The sequence below is a fragment of the Crinia signifera genome, chromosome 3, assembly GCF_055691185.1.
Source record: "Crinia signifera chromosome 3, ASM5569118v1, whole genome shotgun sequence".
Taxonomy (NCBI): Eukaryota; Metazoa; Chordata; class Amphibia; order Anura; family Myobatrachidae; genus Crinia; species Crinia signifera.
In genome coordinates, this window is record NC_139219.1 from 190628774 (window position 1) to 190643724 (window position 14951).

The 14951-nt window shown below is 42.8% G+C and overlaps 1 protein-coding gene across 3 annotated transcripts in view; it reads right to left on the reverse strand.

Annotated features, from left to right (window-relative positions):
* Positions 1–14951, reverse strand: part of DOP1A (DOP1 leucine zipper like protein A) — a 78447-nt gene that overhangs the window by 62009 nt on the left and 1487 nt on the right. For all 3 annotated transcript variants that reach the window (XM_083177134.1, XM_083177135.1, XM_083177133.1), the window contains exon 2: positions 2564–2754. In XM_083177134.1, coding sequence (XP_083033260.1) covers positions 2564–2701 — 138 coding nt within the window. In that variant the 5' untranslated portion in view covers positions 2702–2754. The remainder of the gene's footprint in view (positions 1–2563; positions 2755–14951) is intronic.

Genomic DNA, 14951 nt, shown 5'->3' on the forward strand with positions numbered 1-14951 from the left:
AAAACAGTTAGAACTCAAAATCGGACAATGTGACGGCCGTTGCGTACATAAACCATCAGGGCGGCACGAAAAGTCAGGCTGCAATGAGAGGTAACGCCGATTCTGGTTTGGGCAGAGAAGTACGTTCACTCACTGACAGTGGTATAAATTCCAGGGAGGCTGACTTCCTGAGCCGCCAGCAGATTCAATCAGGGGAATGGTCGCTCCACCTTGAGGTCTTCTCCCTCCTGGACCTGATGACGTTGCATCACAACAAGAAGCTTCCCATCTACGGGTCCATTAGCTTGCCTTGTGGGCACCCTCTCAGCTCCATGGCTATTCAAATGATGTACAGTAGGTCTTTCCTTCAGTGCCACTCCTTCAACGTCTTCTGTGACGTCTAAAAAGAGAAAGGGTAATAGTGATCCTGGTAGCTCCAAACTGGCTGAGAAGGTTGTGGTATCCAGACCTTCTAAATCTATCCATTGCCCCTCTGTGGCCTCCGTATCGTCATCCCATCCTCTGCAAGTTAGCTTTGACGGGATGGCTATTTAAAAGTAAGTCCTGAGAGCTGGGGGGTTTTCTATAAGAGTCTTAAACACTATGATAGCGGCCAGGAAGCCATCCTTGTCATGGTTCCTCAAAGGTCCAGGTATCAGCCTTGTCAGTATTATTTCAGAGGAAGATTGCCGCGTCTTCTACCATTCAAACATTTCTACAAGGGGTTTTGCACTTGAAACCACCAGTTTTACCACTGAGAACATCCTTTGGACTTAGCGTTGGTTCCTAAACGTTTGTGTAAACCACCCTTTGAACTGTTGAAGTCAGTGGAATTGTCTTGGCTCAACTTTAAGATATTGTTTCTATTGGCCATTGCATCAGCACATAGACTGTCTGATTTAGGAGCCCTTTCGTGCCTATCCCCATTCCTAAGCTTCCACGAAGACAGGGCGGTACTGTGTACCATACTGGACTACCTACCCAAGGTGGTCTCTGGTTACCACATTAACCAGGAGATTGTTGTACTGGTCTTTTCTCCTTCTCCGTCATCATCTTTATCTGGCGTAACTTCCTTGGATGTAGTTAGGGCATTGCGAGTTCATGTGTCTAGGACAGAGACCTTACGCAAGATTGATTCCTTATTCATCCTCTTTGATGCACAAAAGAAGGGATGGCTTGCTTCTAAATGAACCCCGGCCCGTTGGTTGCGAACCACCATTAGGCATGCCTACCGTTTAGCTGGGCGGCCATTTCGGATCTCAGTGCGTGCTCACTCAACCAGTTTGTTTAGTGCTTTGTGGGCGGCACGAGCGGGGGTTTCTGCGGAGTGACTTTGCAGAGCAGCCACATCGTCCTCTGCTCATACTTTCATCACATTCTATAGGTTTGACATTTTTGCCTCAGCCAATGCGGTTTTTGGTAGAGGCGTCTTGAGTGCAGCGTTACCACCCCCTCAAGGGACAGCTTTGGGACATCCCACATTTCCCATTATCCACCACAGGCTGATAGAAAAAAGGGGATTTTTGGTTCTTACAGGTAAAATCCTTTTTTCGTAAGCCAAGGTGAATACTGGGCGCCCACTCATCACACACTCTATGTACCTTATATATTAAATTATACATAGATGGGTACTATTCTGGTTTCGTTTGTGTATGTTCAAACTATGTTAGCCAGTTTGTTTGTGATCTGTTGTATTTTTAGTAGTCTTCTTCTCCTATGCCTATTCCTCGGCTTGTTGAGTTTAAACTGGTATTTAAAGACAGGAAGGGTTATGGGAAAGGAGTTATAGGCTGCACTCTCTCTTCAGAGATATTCGTTTCCTTGGTGCCGGTCCTACAGACCAGAGGATACCCCACGGTTCCCAGTATCCACCTTAACTTATGAAAAAAGGATTTTACAGGTAAGAACCAAAAATCCCCTTTACGCGACTGCTCATGTGCATATGTGCATAGTCATTTATGCGCAGGTGCAGTTGCTGTGTGCGAGCGGCCACAGCGAATAGATTATTCGTGGGCGCTCGCACACAACAGTGCGGTCGGGGGTGTGCCCGGTCGATAGGACCAAGGGCATTCCCATGGTAATTCCCTGATGACTTGTGTGTGTGTGTGTCGGGTGCTGAGGTCAGCTGCCCGCCCAGGGTGCCCATAGATCTAACACACCACAGAGGTGTCTCAGAACTGCAAGCGCTTGCAAAATATTTTGACGCTGCACACTAGGCTGCGAATGGATGTTTATGCAAGACATCTATTTGCATGCCTGCAGGGGATCGTGGCGTCCGAGGAGGGGGGGGGGGGTGGAAGGCTGTGTGGGTGGCATTTGGTGGACTTGCGAGACTGCAAAATTGCGAGTCAACCAGAATAAGGGCCTATATCCGATCGTTAATGACCACTATAGTCAAACCTGACAATATCATCAGTGCCTTCATGTTTGGCAGGGGTCCACTTGACGTCTCTGAATGACATTGCGATCTTATCGATCACTGGTTACCTGTGGGGTCATTCGTTTTGCGTCAGTGCACATATCATTAATGATATCGGCAGTGTCGCATATCGTACAGTGTGTTCTGCCCATAATGTACACTTACCTTATTCAACTTTCCAAGTGCAGATATAAGATCAGCCCACTCACTGGAATACTCAAAATTCTTCAGTGCTTTGTCCACGGCTGCAACATAATTTCTGTATTTGGAGTCACTCAGTAACTCCACTTCTTCTGTGTTCATTCTCCCTCAACGTACCACTAGAGACCAGCTCTACGCTCAGCAGAAACCATCACCTGCAAAACAACAAACATCATGTGATTATACACAATTGCCAATTGTTATGGTGTATATACACAGTGAGGTTCCCTTGCTACTCGACTTAAGATTCTATTGCTATTTACATACAATTCATTCAATCTACAATCGATTTGCACTATATAGTCATTGCTGCCCTGTCTATCTGGGTTTTGATTTGTGCTGTCACCGAAGTGCACATCAGGATCGCAAGGTAAAAAACCGATCTGCATGCGATTTTAACTATATAGTCAAAATCTAACGTCAAATCTCACCATGTGTACACAGCATTAGAAAGTTGTAAAGTGACCAAAAACATTACAAAACAACATGCAGCAATAAAGAATGTATGTTGTTCTATTAGGTTGTTTTCTGAATTTCCCTCATGGTGAAAGAAACTATGGGACCCTTCAGGCAGGGCTCGGGCAACCCCTGGTTCAAACAGCATCAGGAGAAACAGCTAGCACACAGAGGGGGCAGATGTACAGTATGAATCAGTGATAAGGGGGGAGAAGTGAGCCAGTGGAGAAGTTGCACATGTCAACCAATTAGCACTAAAGTAACATCTATAATTATCTATAATTTGAATACTATAAAATTATATACAGAGCACCTAATTGGTTGCCGTGGGCAACTTCTCTCTTACCACTGCTTCATACATCTTCCCCAGAGTCAGCAAGGTTGAAATGTCATATATTCTTTAATTGCATTTTAAGTTTTAATGAAATAAATATATTTTACATTTAGCCCATCTACGAAACCTGTTGATTTATGTGGTGATGGCGGAAATTTTGTTGTGCTACCATTTTACCAAATCTATTATTACTAATCAATATACACTACTATACATTAGCCATGTATGAAGGAGCTGGGATCAGGCTTGGCAGTACCCATACAAGGTTAATGCTGGCAATACACTACATTTTCATCCAACTAGTTGGTTGGAAGGAATAAAAATCTGGTACTGGATGGAAATACAGGTAATTTGTAATTCAGTAATTTTCTCCCAAAATCTGGAGTCGTTCAGACTTGAGTTAAACAATTTCACTGAATGTTTTTGTCCATTTCCCTGGGTTTGTGAGCAATTTGCTAATTGTCATTTGCTCCTATACAATTCCAGATTATCAGTTCAAGCAACCAACTTGTTGGATGGTTTGACAAAAGTTGGTCTAGTGCAGTGGTAGCGAACCACGGTCCTCAAGAGCTACCAACAGTTCACATTTTCCAGACCACCTAGCTGCTGCAAAGGTGCACTCATTACTAGCTGAAACATTTTCAAAGAGCCACAGGTGGAGCTAATTACTTCACTTGTGATTCTGTGAGGAGATCTTGAAAACATTAACTGTTGGTAGCTCTCGAGGACTGGAGTTGGCTACCCCAGGTCTAGTGTATGGCCAGCATTAGTGTCCGCAGAATTCTGTTCAATGCATTGGATTCTATATGTCCGAACATATATATTTGGGGCATCACGGATGGTGTAATGGTTAGCATTACTGCCTCAAAGCACTGAAGTCATGGGTTCAATACCCACCATGGCCCTAAATGTGCGGAGTTTGTATATTCTCCCCGTGTTTGCGTGGGTTACTCCGGGTACTCCAGTTTCCTCACAGATTCTAAAAATATACTGGTACGTCAATTGGCTTCCAAAAAAAAAAAACCCTAGAATGTGTGTGTACCTGTACATGTGGTAGGGAATATAGATTGTAAGTTCCACTGGGGCAGGGACTGATGTGATTGTTCAACTATACTGTAAAGTGCTGCAGAATATGTGTGTGCTATATAAGAAACGGTTAATAAATAAATATATACGTCTAGTGTCCATGAGTGACTCTCTCAACACAGAAGGTAGCAGACTTGCTTTCCAAGCTTTTGCTTCAAGCAGGCTTACTAATAATATATAGTTGTGGAGTTAATTTCAGGTTTATTGTTTGGTTTTGCAGGATGTTATCAACAGCTATTTTTTCACAGCACACACATTCACTATTTATAGTGTACATTTCAGACACTACCATGCATGGTCAAAGGGTGGTAAGTAGTTTTAAACATTGAGTTAAAACATTAAATTTGAAAATAAAAGGCAACTATTGATCTTTAATGGAGACCTTAAAACTAATCTACCCAACGAGCATGCAAATAGCCTGGACAAAATGCTAACTACACTCACTGCTGAAGTCCAACTTTAAATACACCACTGATGTAGGGTGTATGGAAGGGTAAAGCTATTATTTAGTATATAATGAGCACACTATTAATTTATTTACATTTTCTTATATAGCGCAGCATATTCCGTTGCGCTTTACAATTGGAAATAAGTGATTAAAAAAACTGGGTAGAAACAAACCGACATGGAGGTAGGAGGGCCCTTCTCACAAGCTTACAATCTATAGGGATAATAGGAGGGATACATAAGGATAGAATTCCATAGCATGGCAGTCCCACCAGAATACAAGACAGTCCTGATGGGATGCAATTAGATATGAATGCTACTGGAGGTTTTGTAGGGATTCCTGAATATGATAAGCTTGCCTGAAGAGGTGAGTTTTCAGGGAACGCTTGAACATTTGGAGGCTAGAGGTAGTCTTGTGTGTGGAAGGGCATTCCATATGGTGGGTGCTGCCCGACACAAATCCTGCAAGTGAAGGTGGGAGCGAGTAATGAGTGTGGATGAGAGACACAGATCTTTTGCAGAGCAGAGGGGTCAGGTGGGGATATATTTTGAGATAAGCATGTAGTCAGAGTAATGGCTTTGTATGCAAGTGGAAGTATCTTATATTGAATGCGGTAATATACAGGCAACCAATGGAGGGACTGAAAGAGCGGATCAGCAGACGATGAACGTCTAGCCAGGAAGATCAGCCTTGCGGCTGCATTAAAAAAATAAATTGTAGTGGTGAAAGTCTTTTCTTAGGAAGACCTGTAAGGAGGCTATTGCAATAATCAATGCGTGATATAATGACTGCATGGATTACTGTTTTTGTGGTGTCTTGTGTAAGGAACAGACACATTTTGGACCATGTAACATGATTTAGAGACAGATTGAATGTGAGGAATCAAGGACAGTTAAGAGTCGAGGATGACCTCTAGGCAGCAAGCTTTTGGAGTAGGATTCATTGTTGTGTTCTCAACAGTGATAGAAATATCAGGTTGGTAACTACTCTTGGCTGGTGGGAATATAATCAATTCTGTTTGGAAAATGTTGAGTTTGAGGTGGCGAGAGGACATTCAAGATGAAATGGCAGAAAGGCATTCAGAGACACAGAGCAATACTGATGGTGACAATTCCGGGGAGGAAAGATCAATTTGAGTATCATCAGCGTACAAATGATATTGAAATCCAAAACAGTTAATTAGTTTGCCAAGAGAGGAGGTATAGATTGAGAACAGCCGCTGAAAGAGCGATTAGATAGGTACAGTAGGAAGAGAACCAAGAAAGGGCTGTGTTCTGAAGACCTAGGGGTTGTATTGTTTGTATAAGATCTAGAAATGGCCTTTAGATTTAGCAGTGGCCAAATCATTGACTACTTTAGTCAGTGTTTTCTCTGTGGTGTTGAAAGCGAAAGCCTGACTGAAGAGAGAGAGATTTTAGTTAAGCTTGGGATAAGCACAGGAGACAGACCTTTACTGCCTTGTAAGGGTATAGGAACAAGAGGGGAGTTAGTGGAGTAGGAGGATGAGAAGAGATTTGATACTTCATCCTCACTTGTGGGGTCAAGTGAGAACGTCGCAAAGGGCTCAGGAAAACTTGGATTTTTATCAATCTTTTCCTTAAAGAAGGAAGCAAGCTCTTGCGCACTGATATTAGCTGGTGGGGAGGGTAAAGATGTGATTTAAATGCATTAAAAAGTTGCTTTCTTAAATAAACTGAAATGTAAAAAAAAAAAAAGTGAGCGAAATGAAGAAGTATAATCATGTAGCACATTATCTGTTACATAATTGCGTCTTTCAGTGGTTCACCATACAATTTTCAAATTAATCCTAATTCGAATATATTTTTTCAAAGCATTAATGCACCAAATTTGGTTGCCTGATTACAGCTTGAGAAACAGGATATTACAGTAGTACACAATCTGGTTATTCAGGTTATTGTTACATGGATGTGGTAAAGTCACTGGGAAGGGTTGGTCTTAACAAAACTTGATAATATGAAAACAATCAGATTTTTGTTCCCACCAGACAGATTGGACAGATAAATCTTTGTGTGTGTACCTAGTTAGATCTCTGTAAGAGAAGTTATTTAATTTTTTTTTTTTTATTTCATATATAAGGTAACCAATAAAAGGTCAGACTGATGAATAAAAATGTTTGCTTGGCAATTTTCACACCTATTTTGACAAATTCCCTTGGCACTCAAAGGGTTAAGAGCTCAAAACTTTCAGTTGCTCTTGTTTAATTGTCAATTGAATTGCATGTTGCTAATGTCTTTATTACATATCTGCACCAATAACTGTATTTAAATATATCTTTATAAAATTGAGCTAATTCTGACTTCTATTTCCACCGCTCATCACCAAATATGGGGAGGGAGCGGACATCATATGACATCAGCCGCCCTCCTAGAGCAGGCAACGACCATAAAACGCTGGGCATTCCCCTGCCCGCCCATTCTGGAGTATAAGGCTCGGCGAGCGCAAAACTCACCAAAGCCATTTGCTCACAGGCTTGCACATGCACATAAACGCGCATGCGCAAACCCCAAACATCGGGGAATTCGGCCCGCTATGAAAAGGTCTGAATCGGGCCCAGTATTCAGCAGCTTAGGGGCAGTGCAGGAGAAATTTTGGAGGTAGGAGGTGGTAATCAGCTGACTGAAGATGGCAGGAGGGAGCGTCGAGGGAAGCGAGGTTGAATATGTATGAGAGGATATTGTAAGAGGCTTGTACATGAGGGAATTAAATTAGATTATGTAGGAAAGAAAGATCAGTCTAGCAACAGCATTAAGGTGACTGAAAAGGAGAGAGGCAGTTGAGGAGAATTGTCGCACCAATTGCTCAGCACCTTCTTGTGTTTTATGAGGTCAAAAATTCAGAGCAATGCAACTATTGTGTTTAATTGCTCAGTTTTGCATTTAATCAAAGAGCAAAAGGAAATCAACTTAATACAGTTAGGACAACAGAGTTTTTCCTGAGGAAGAGCTTGCTTCCTTTTCTCTGTAGGGAGAAAAGGAAGCTACAGATGGAGCCGGGCTCCCTCTTGCTGGCGAATCGCCAGAACATCACCGCTGGCGATCCACCAGCAGCCCCGCGTCCATCTGACTCCATCTCATCAGTTTCCGGGCGACGGGAACCCTGTCTGTCTCTGCCTCAGGGAGACAGACAGGGTTAGGGGGGGGGGGGGGTGCGGGGAGGCGGTGGGGACCCTGGGTGACCACCGACAAGCCGGCAGGGACCCGGGGGAAGCCGTTGGAAGGGAACGCGCGCGCATCTCATGCGTGCGCGTCCCCTTTCGCATATATAGATGGCGGGTGGTGGCTGGCGTCGCCATCACCATCCCCTGCAAAGAGACCCGCTCCATCTGTAGCAGTGTTCAAAGAAATAGACATTAACACAATATGTTTGTAATAAATTGTTTGTAACCTTGGTGTTTTTAATATCTATGAATCTAATGTATTTAATATATTTCCTGTGTAATAAAACATCGATGATGGTTTTCCCAGATGTAGCGATTCTGTAAAGCCAGGTACATACTATGCTCTGGCCCTTATTCAGGTCTGATCGCAGTACAAATTTGGTCTCAAAATTTGTAAAACCATGTGCACTGCAGGTGGGGCAGATGTAACATGTGCAGAGAGAGTTAAATGTGGGTGGGGTGTGTTGAAACTGAAATCTAAATTGAAGTGTAAAAATAATGCAGCTGGTATTAACCCTGCACAGAAACAAAATAACTCACACAAATCTAACTCTCTCTGCACATGTTACATCTGCCCCACCTGTAGATCTGAATAAAGGCCTGTGTGTGTACCCTGCAATATTGGTGGAGACGGGGACCCAGTGCACTGCCAGCATAGGTAAGTGGATACACATTTGCTGATGCCAGCAGTAGGGAGCGAAGAAGAGGGTGGTGCGGGGCCTCATTAACAATGCACTCCCTAGTCTGTATATGCAGGACAATGGAGGCATTGTTAATGACCTGTGGGAGCACTCATACATACTGATATTTAGGGGTGTATACAATGCCTATCAGGCGAGCTATGACAGCGAGCAATGCCTATTGCTCCCTGTCATAGCCCGCCCTCGGTATTCAAATGACCCCCGGCACTCGCTGTTTCCACCTCACTATTTCTGAAAAGCCAGGTAGAAATGGCTGTCAAAACGGGTTGGCTCAGGGCTATATTCAGAGCGCTCGCTGCATTAGCCACGAACCTCGCCGTTCAAGGGAATCCTCGCTATCCTCTGATGGCGAGGATTCCCCGGGAACATAGAATAGGGCAAGCAGCTGGCAAGGGGGTAAAAGGGCGAGGATGGCTTATTTTCAGTGATCCTTGCCATGGGCAGCACGGATGGTATAATGGTTAGCATTACTGCCTTACAGCACTGAGGTCACGGGTTCGATCCCCACCACGGCTCTAACTGTGCAGAGTTTGTATATTCTCCCCGTGTTTGCGTTGGATTACTCCGGGTACTCCTGTTTCCTCCCACAATCCAAAAATATACTGGTAGGTCAATTGGCTTTCAAAGAAAAAAAAAATTAACCCATGCGTGTACATGTGGTAGGGAATATAGATTGTAAGCTACAATGGGGCAGGGGCTGATGTGAATGTTCAACTATTCTCTGTAAAGCGCTGTGGAATATGTGTGCGCTATATAAGAAACTGTTAATAAATTTTAAAAAACCTCGCCGGGCGCATTGAATACACCCCTTAGTATACACTAGTCAATATCGTTGAGGGTGTATGGGGCTGAAGTCTACTTTCCTGATTAACTACTCACATATCTCAAAAAAAATTAAAATAGTTGTGTCATTTGCTGGGAATGCCACAGTAGACCTCCGTGCATCAGGGCCCAGATGTTGGGCAATTCAGATTTTTTAACATTAAGCAGACCAACACTTTTAGCTTTGTAGTCTAAATTCTGAGTAATCAGAAGCCACCCTGTACAACAGTAACTTGTGGTATATTTGAGGGTGTGACAGGCAGACACCTGTCAACACCTCCCACACCAGGGGCATCTGATACAGCAGTTTTGTACCCTGACACTTGTGATTATTTATCTTCTCCACAACAGCACATGCCTCACCTTCCAGGCAGGAAAGAAAAGGTGAATTTTAGCACGTGTGTAGATACAGCAAGTGTAAAACATTGGGGGTGACATTTAATAGAACGGGAGTTTTTAGCACTTTTTAAAATCGCACCATATCGCCGCAAATCACACTTTTTTTTTTCATTTTTCATGATTAAATCGCATATTTAATGGGATGCGAATATGTAGCTAAAAAGTGCGATATGGTGCGATTTGTGGCGAATTTCTTATACCGTCGAACTATGAGTCCCAGCAAGCCTCCCCTGCATGCTGGGACTTGGAGAACCACAAGTCCCAGCATGCGAAGCATTAAAGGGCCCGCTGGCACTTGTAGTTCACCAGTAAAATAAATAGTTAAATAAATAAACACACACTGACACCCATTAAAAATAAAACTTTAATACATCCAAAGCCCATACATACTGATACTTACCTATCTTGAGCCCGTCGGTAGGTCCCAGGGTCCGGTCCGGTGCCTTGGTTCCGGGGCTGGTCCGGGGCTCCAGGGCTAAAGAGTCCAGGGTCCTGGATCCGAAGAAATCCATGACCTGTGGAAGGAAATCCTACTCACCCAGGTCCTCTGGCGAAGATCCCGGGGCTGGTTATTAACTCTATTTTTACACCAGAAACATGCACAGATCACAATGATCTGTGCATGTCTCTGACCAATTCGCACATCAGACCATGGTCTGAAAAAAGTGCGAATTATATAGACCAAAAAAGTGCGATTTCCGTTTGCGCATGCTATTAAATAAGCGATTTGTATACTTTTATGTGCGAAAACATCTGGATGCGAATTAAGTGCGATTTTTTACGCATTTTTAGAAAGTGTGATTTATCGCCAAAAAATGCGAAAAATGGTCCGTTGCGCACCCTATTAAATGTGCGATTTGGCCAAAAATGCGAAATCGCCGTTTTAATGTGAAAATATCGCAAAAAAAACACAAATTGACTCCTATTAAATGTCACCCTGGGTGCTCATGTAGCATGCAAAGCTGATCCCTCGTTATAATCAAAGTATTCATCCCATAACTTCTCTCGCTCAGCAAGAGACCCTAATTGTGTATGCCAAAAAGGCGAGATTGACCTCTCTGACACTCCACGTCAACAGTCAAGGACAAGGGCGAATGATCGGACACCCCGCTGGACTCATATTAAACCGTTACAATGCTAGGGAGAAGTGCAGGTGACACTAGGGCCAGATCTATGTGTGAAAAAGACTGATGAGTTTTAGAAAAAAAAGAGTAATGTTGAATTTTAGGATGTTTGTATTTCCACCCATCCTAAGGCTTCCACACCTGATAACTACACCTGATATAGTGAATATCTTTATGTATTTTTTATAAAGAAATTTATAGTTCACGTTTGACCTGTACACAGGAGGATCTGAAGTTATATTTAAATGGAATAAACATGGCTGTTCTGTCAGAGGAGGCTAGAGATAGTCTGGATGCTGCGTTTACAGTTGATGAGGTTGAGGTGGCCATTGGGTCCTTTCCAGGGGGTAAGGCTCCTGTCTCTGATGGCATCCCAATAGAATTATATAAGACCAATTTGGAGGTGCATGCTCCTCGATTTTTAAAGCTGTTCAATAAGATATTCGCTAATGGCATTTTCCCTGCCTCAATGTCAGAGGCATTTATTATATTAATACCTAAACCAGGAAAGGATCCGGTGCTCCCAGACTCCTACAGGCCAATATCTCTTATACCAACTGATGCGAAAATTCTGGCTAAGGTTCTGGCTACAAGATTGAATGCAGTAATTACATCTATTGTGCATCCGGATCAATCTGGCTTCATGCCAGGCAGATCGACAAGTGTCAATATTAGGAAACTCTATATGCACATTCAGGCTTTGCATAAAAGAGAAGCTAATTAATATGGTTATACAACTGAAAGTTTTATATGTGGTGCAGCAATCCCCGGTGTTTATCCCAAATAGTTTTTCCGCAAACTAAATAGTTTGATTTCCTCGATAATTTGGGCAAACAAACGCCCAAGAATTAAGCTTCATAATCTTACTAGAACTAGGTTAGATGGGGGGCTAGCTTTCCCTCACTTTGGGCCATATTCTCTAAGCTTCAAAAGTGATAAAAATCCAGAGTGATAAACAGCCAGCCAATCAGCTCCTACCTGCCATGTCACAGACTGTGTTTGAAAAATGTCAGGCAGGAGCTGATTGGCTGGCTGTTTATCACTCTCTATTTTATCACTTTTGAAGCTTAGAGAATCTGCCCCTTTAAGTTTTATTACTTTGCCTCTCAACCTACAACAATGGTTGCAAGTTTAATCTCCAGATCCTTTATCTTTGGCCTTTATATAACATACAGCGTCCGGTAGAACTCCATTACAGTTACTTTTGAGTGGAGAAACCTCTATCCGAGGATCCCCTATTCTAACACAGGTGCTTAAAATCTGGAGAGACACCCAAGCCTTGTTTAAATTTTGTGATTATGACCCAGACACTTCTCTCTGGCACTCCCGTCGGCCTCAGATAATGGGGAAGGTTTCGGGTGGGCAGGTATGGGTGTTGAAACATTGGGACAATTATATAATACTGGTATTTTGAAGACCTTTCAACAAATACAGGAGGAATTTAACTTACCTCGTGCTTATTTCTGTCGAGATCTACAACTGAGACATGCCCTACAAGCCCAATTTAAGGATATCCCCCCTAATATTGTACCTTCACCTCTGAAAATGTTTATTTTAAAATTGGGACAGAAAAAGAGTATTTCTATGGCCTACTCCTTTCTGCTTTCGAAACATCATTCTGAACCAATGGTGGCCCAACGTCAGAAATGGGAGGCTGATTTGACCTTACAATTTTTAAACAGCAGTAATATTAAGTGCAACACACAACATGCCTTGTGCTAAATAGTGGTTCTACTGTACTTTGCATTATGAGGGCAAAGCTTTGTAAACAGGCTCCCAGATGTGGCGTTCCAGACAGTTACAAATATATCAGGGGGACATAACAGTTTGGGAGAAGTACTGAATCCCAGGTAAGGTATAATCAATATTTTTTTTAGAAGTTCTCCTTTAAGAATCAACTGCATACAATTATTCATGTTGTAGAACTTCTCCCAAGATGGGTTTTATAAAGAGGTGTGGATCATTTGGTCTACAACAACTAGGTCGACAAGCATTGGGTCGACACATGCAGGAAGGTTGACATGGGTTAAGGTCAACATGGGTCTCGTCGATAGTGTCATTAGGTCGACACAAGCATTAGGTTGACAGTTAAAAGGTCGACACTGTCAACATGGACACATTTTAAAGTGCACCGCATCCCCTCACTGCGCTCGCGATGCTTTGGGCATGGTGCCTCGCTCTGATTGGTATACTATTTTATTCTCCCACCAAGCCCTAGTGGATGGTAGGGCATGAAATACCACCTGTCGGCACATGTTGGCTCAAAAAACAGTGAAAACCCCCATGTCGACCTTTTGACTGTTGAACTTGCCCATGTTGACATAATGACCTGTCGACCTAAACCCATTGTCAACCTAGTTGTAGACCGAATGACTGTATCTCGAATAAAGGCTGTATAAATTCTGCATGCAGATCTTACTCCATATCAATCACCTACAATTCATGTCTCTGCCTCATAAATCTTTTATTTTCACAGAAAATCATGTCATTATACTGTATATACTACTTTCTATACTACTGTCATGGGCAGGCTCGGACATGGCAATATTTACATCATTGTCACTTGACCATAAAGTAAACCAATATGCTATAAAGAATAATTTATCAACAGCTAAATATAATGTATTACTTACTGTGGGACTTTTCATTATACGATGTTTACAAATGGACATGCAGTTACTGTATGTTGTCGACAATCACAATATTGACAGTGAAAAGGCCAACACACTTATATGGACATGATTAGAAAGTCTACAACATAAAAATTAGGGCTAGGCTTAAAATTGGTGTTGAAATGTTGTTTCAGTGAACATTTTGGTTAACGACATTTTGTCTGTGTTAATATTTTTAAGTCAACATTGCAGATACCGGAGGGGGCTAGAATGAACACTATTGGTTGATATTGTTAATTGCAATGTCTATGTTAAACGCAAGAATTCCAAAGGCTTATAAAAATCACATATACATTTTGAAGTAATTTAACCAAATAGGAGAATGCTTAGCAGAGAAACAAATAAAAAAATGATACTAAAAAGAAAGGTAGTACATATAATATATGTGACGTCCCCTATACACTTGTGCGACTTCTCCGAAGGAGAATAGTCACACGCGATCCCCCTTGAACCGTCCGCTGGTTTCCCGGGCTGCAGGATCACATACGATACTCTGTGTGGTCCTTTTGCAAATTATGTATTATATGCATTCCCAGAAAGTACTGCAGAATCCGACAAATCCTTAAGCTGGCCATAAACTAGTGTGATTTGGCTACTTTTCACCCAATTCCGACAGATTGGGCAGAAAAAAATGTGTGAAAAGTGGCCAAATCGCATGTGGTTGACATCTGATCCGTTGCGAATGGGATTGGAGGTCGGTCCTGCTGCATGAAGGATCTGTCGAATTGGACAGCCTTCAGGAGCAACAAAAGGGATCGCATACGATATATCACATGCAAATGGACCACATGCGATATATCGCATGGTCTCCTTTGGTTCATGGTAAATCTAATTCGACTTCTACCTCGATAAGTGCAGCACTTACGGACAATGTAAAAACCGGACCCGGACTACACTCCGGACAGGACATTAAAATCTGCAGTCCGGAGCTTGTAGTGTCCGGTTCGACGGGTGTCTAGTCCGGGGGGGTCCCTGTGATAGCTATCATCAGGGACATGGGGAGGGGAGATTACAGCCTCCCCGTGTGGTCCGGACCGTCCGGTTTTTCCTACATGCCCGGACCATACAGGGAGGCTTTATTCTACCCCTCCTCCTTTACCTGGTGACAGGTGTCACAGGCAGCCCCCCGGAC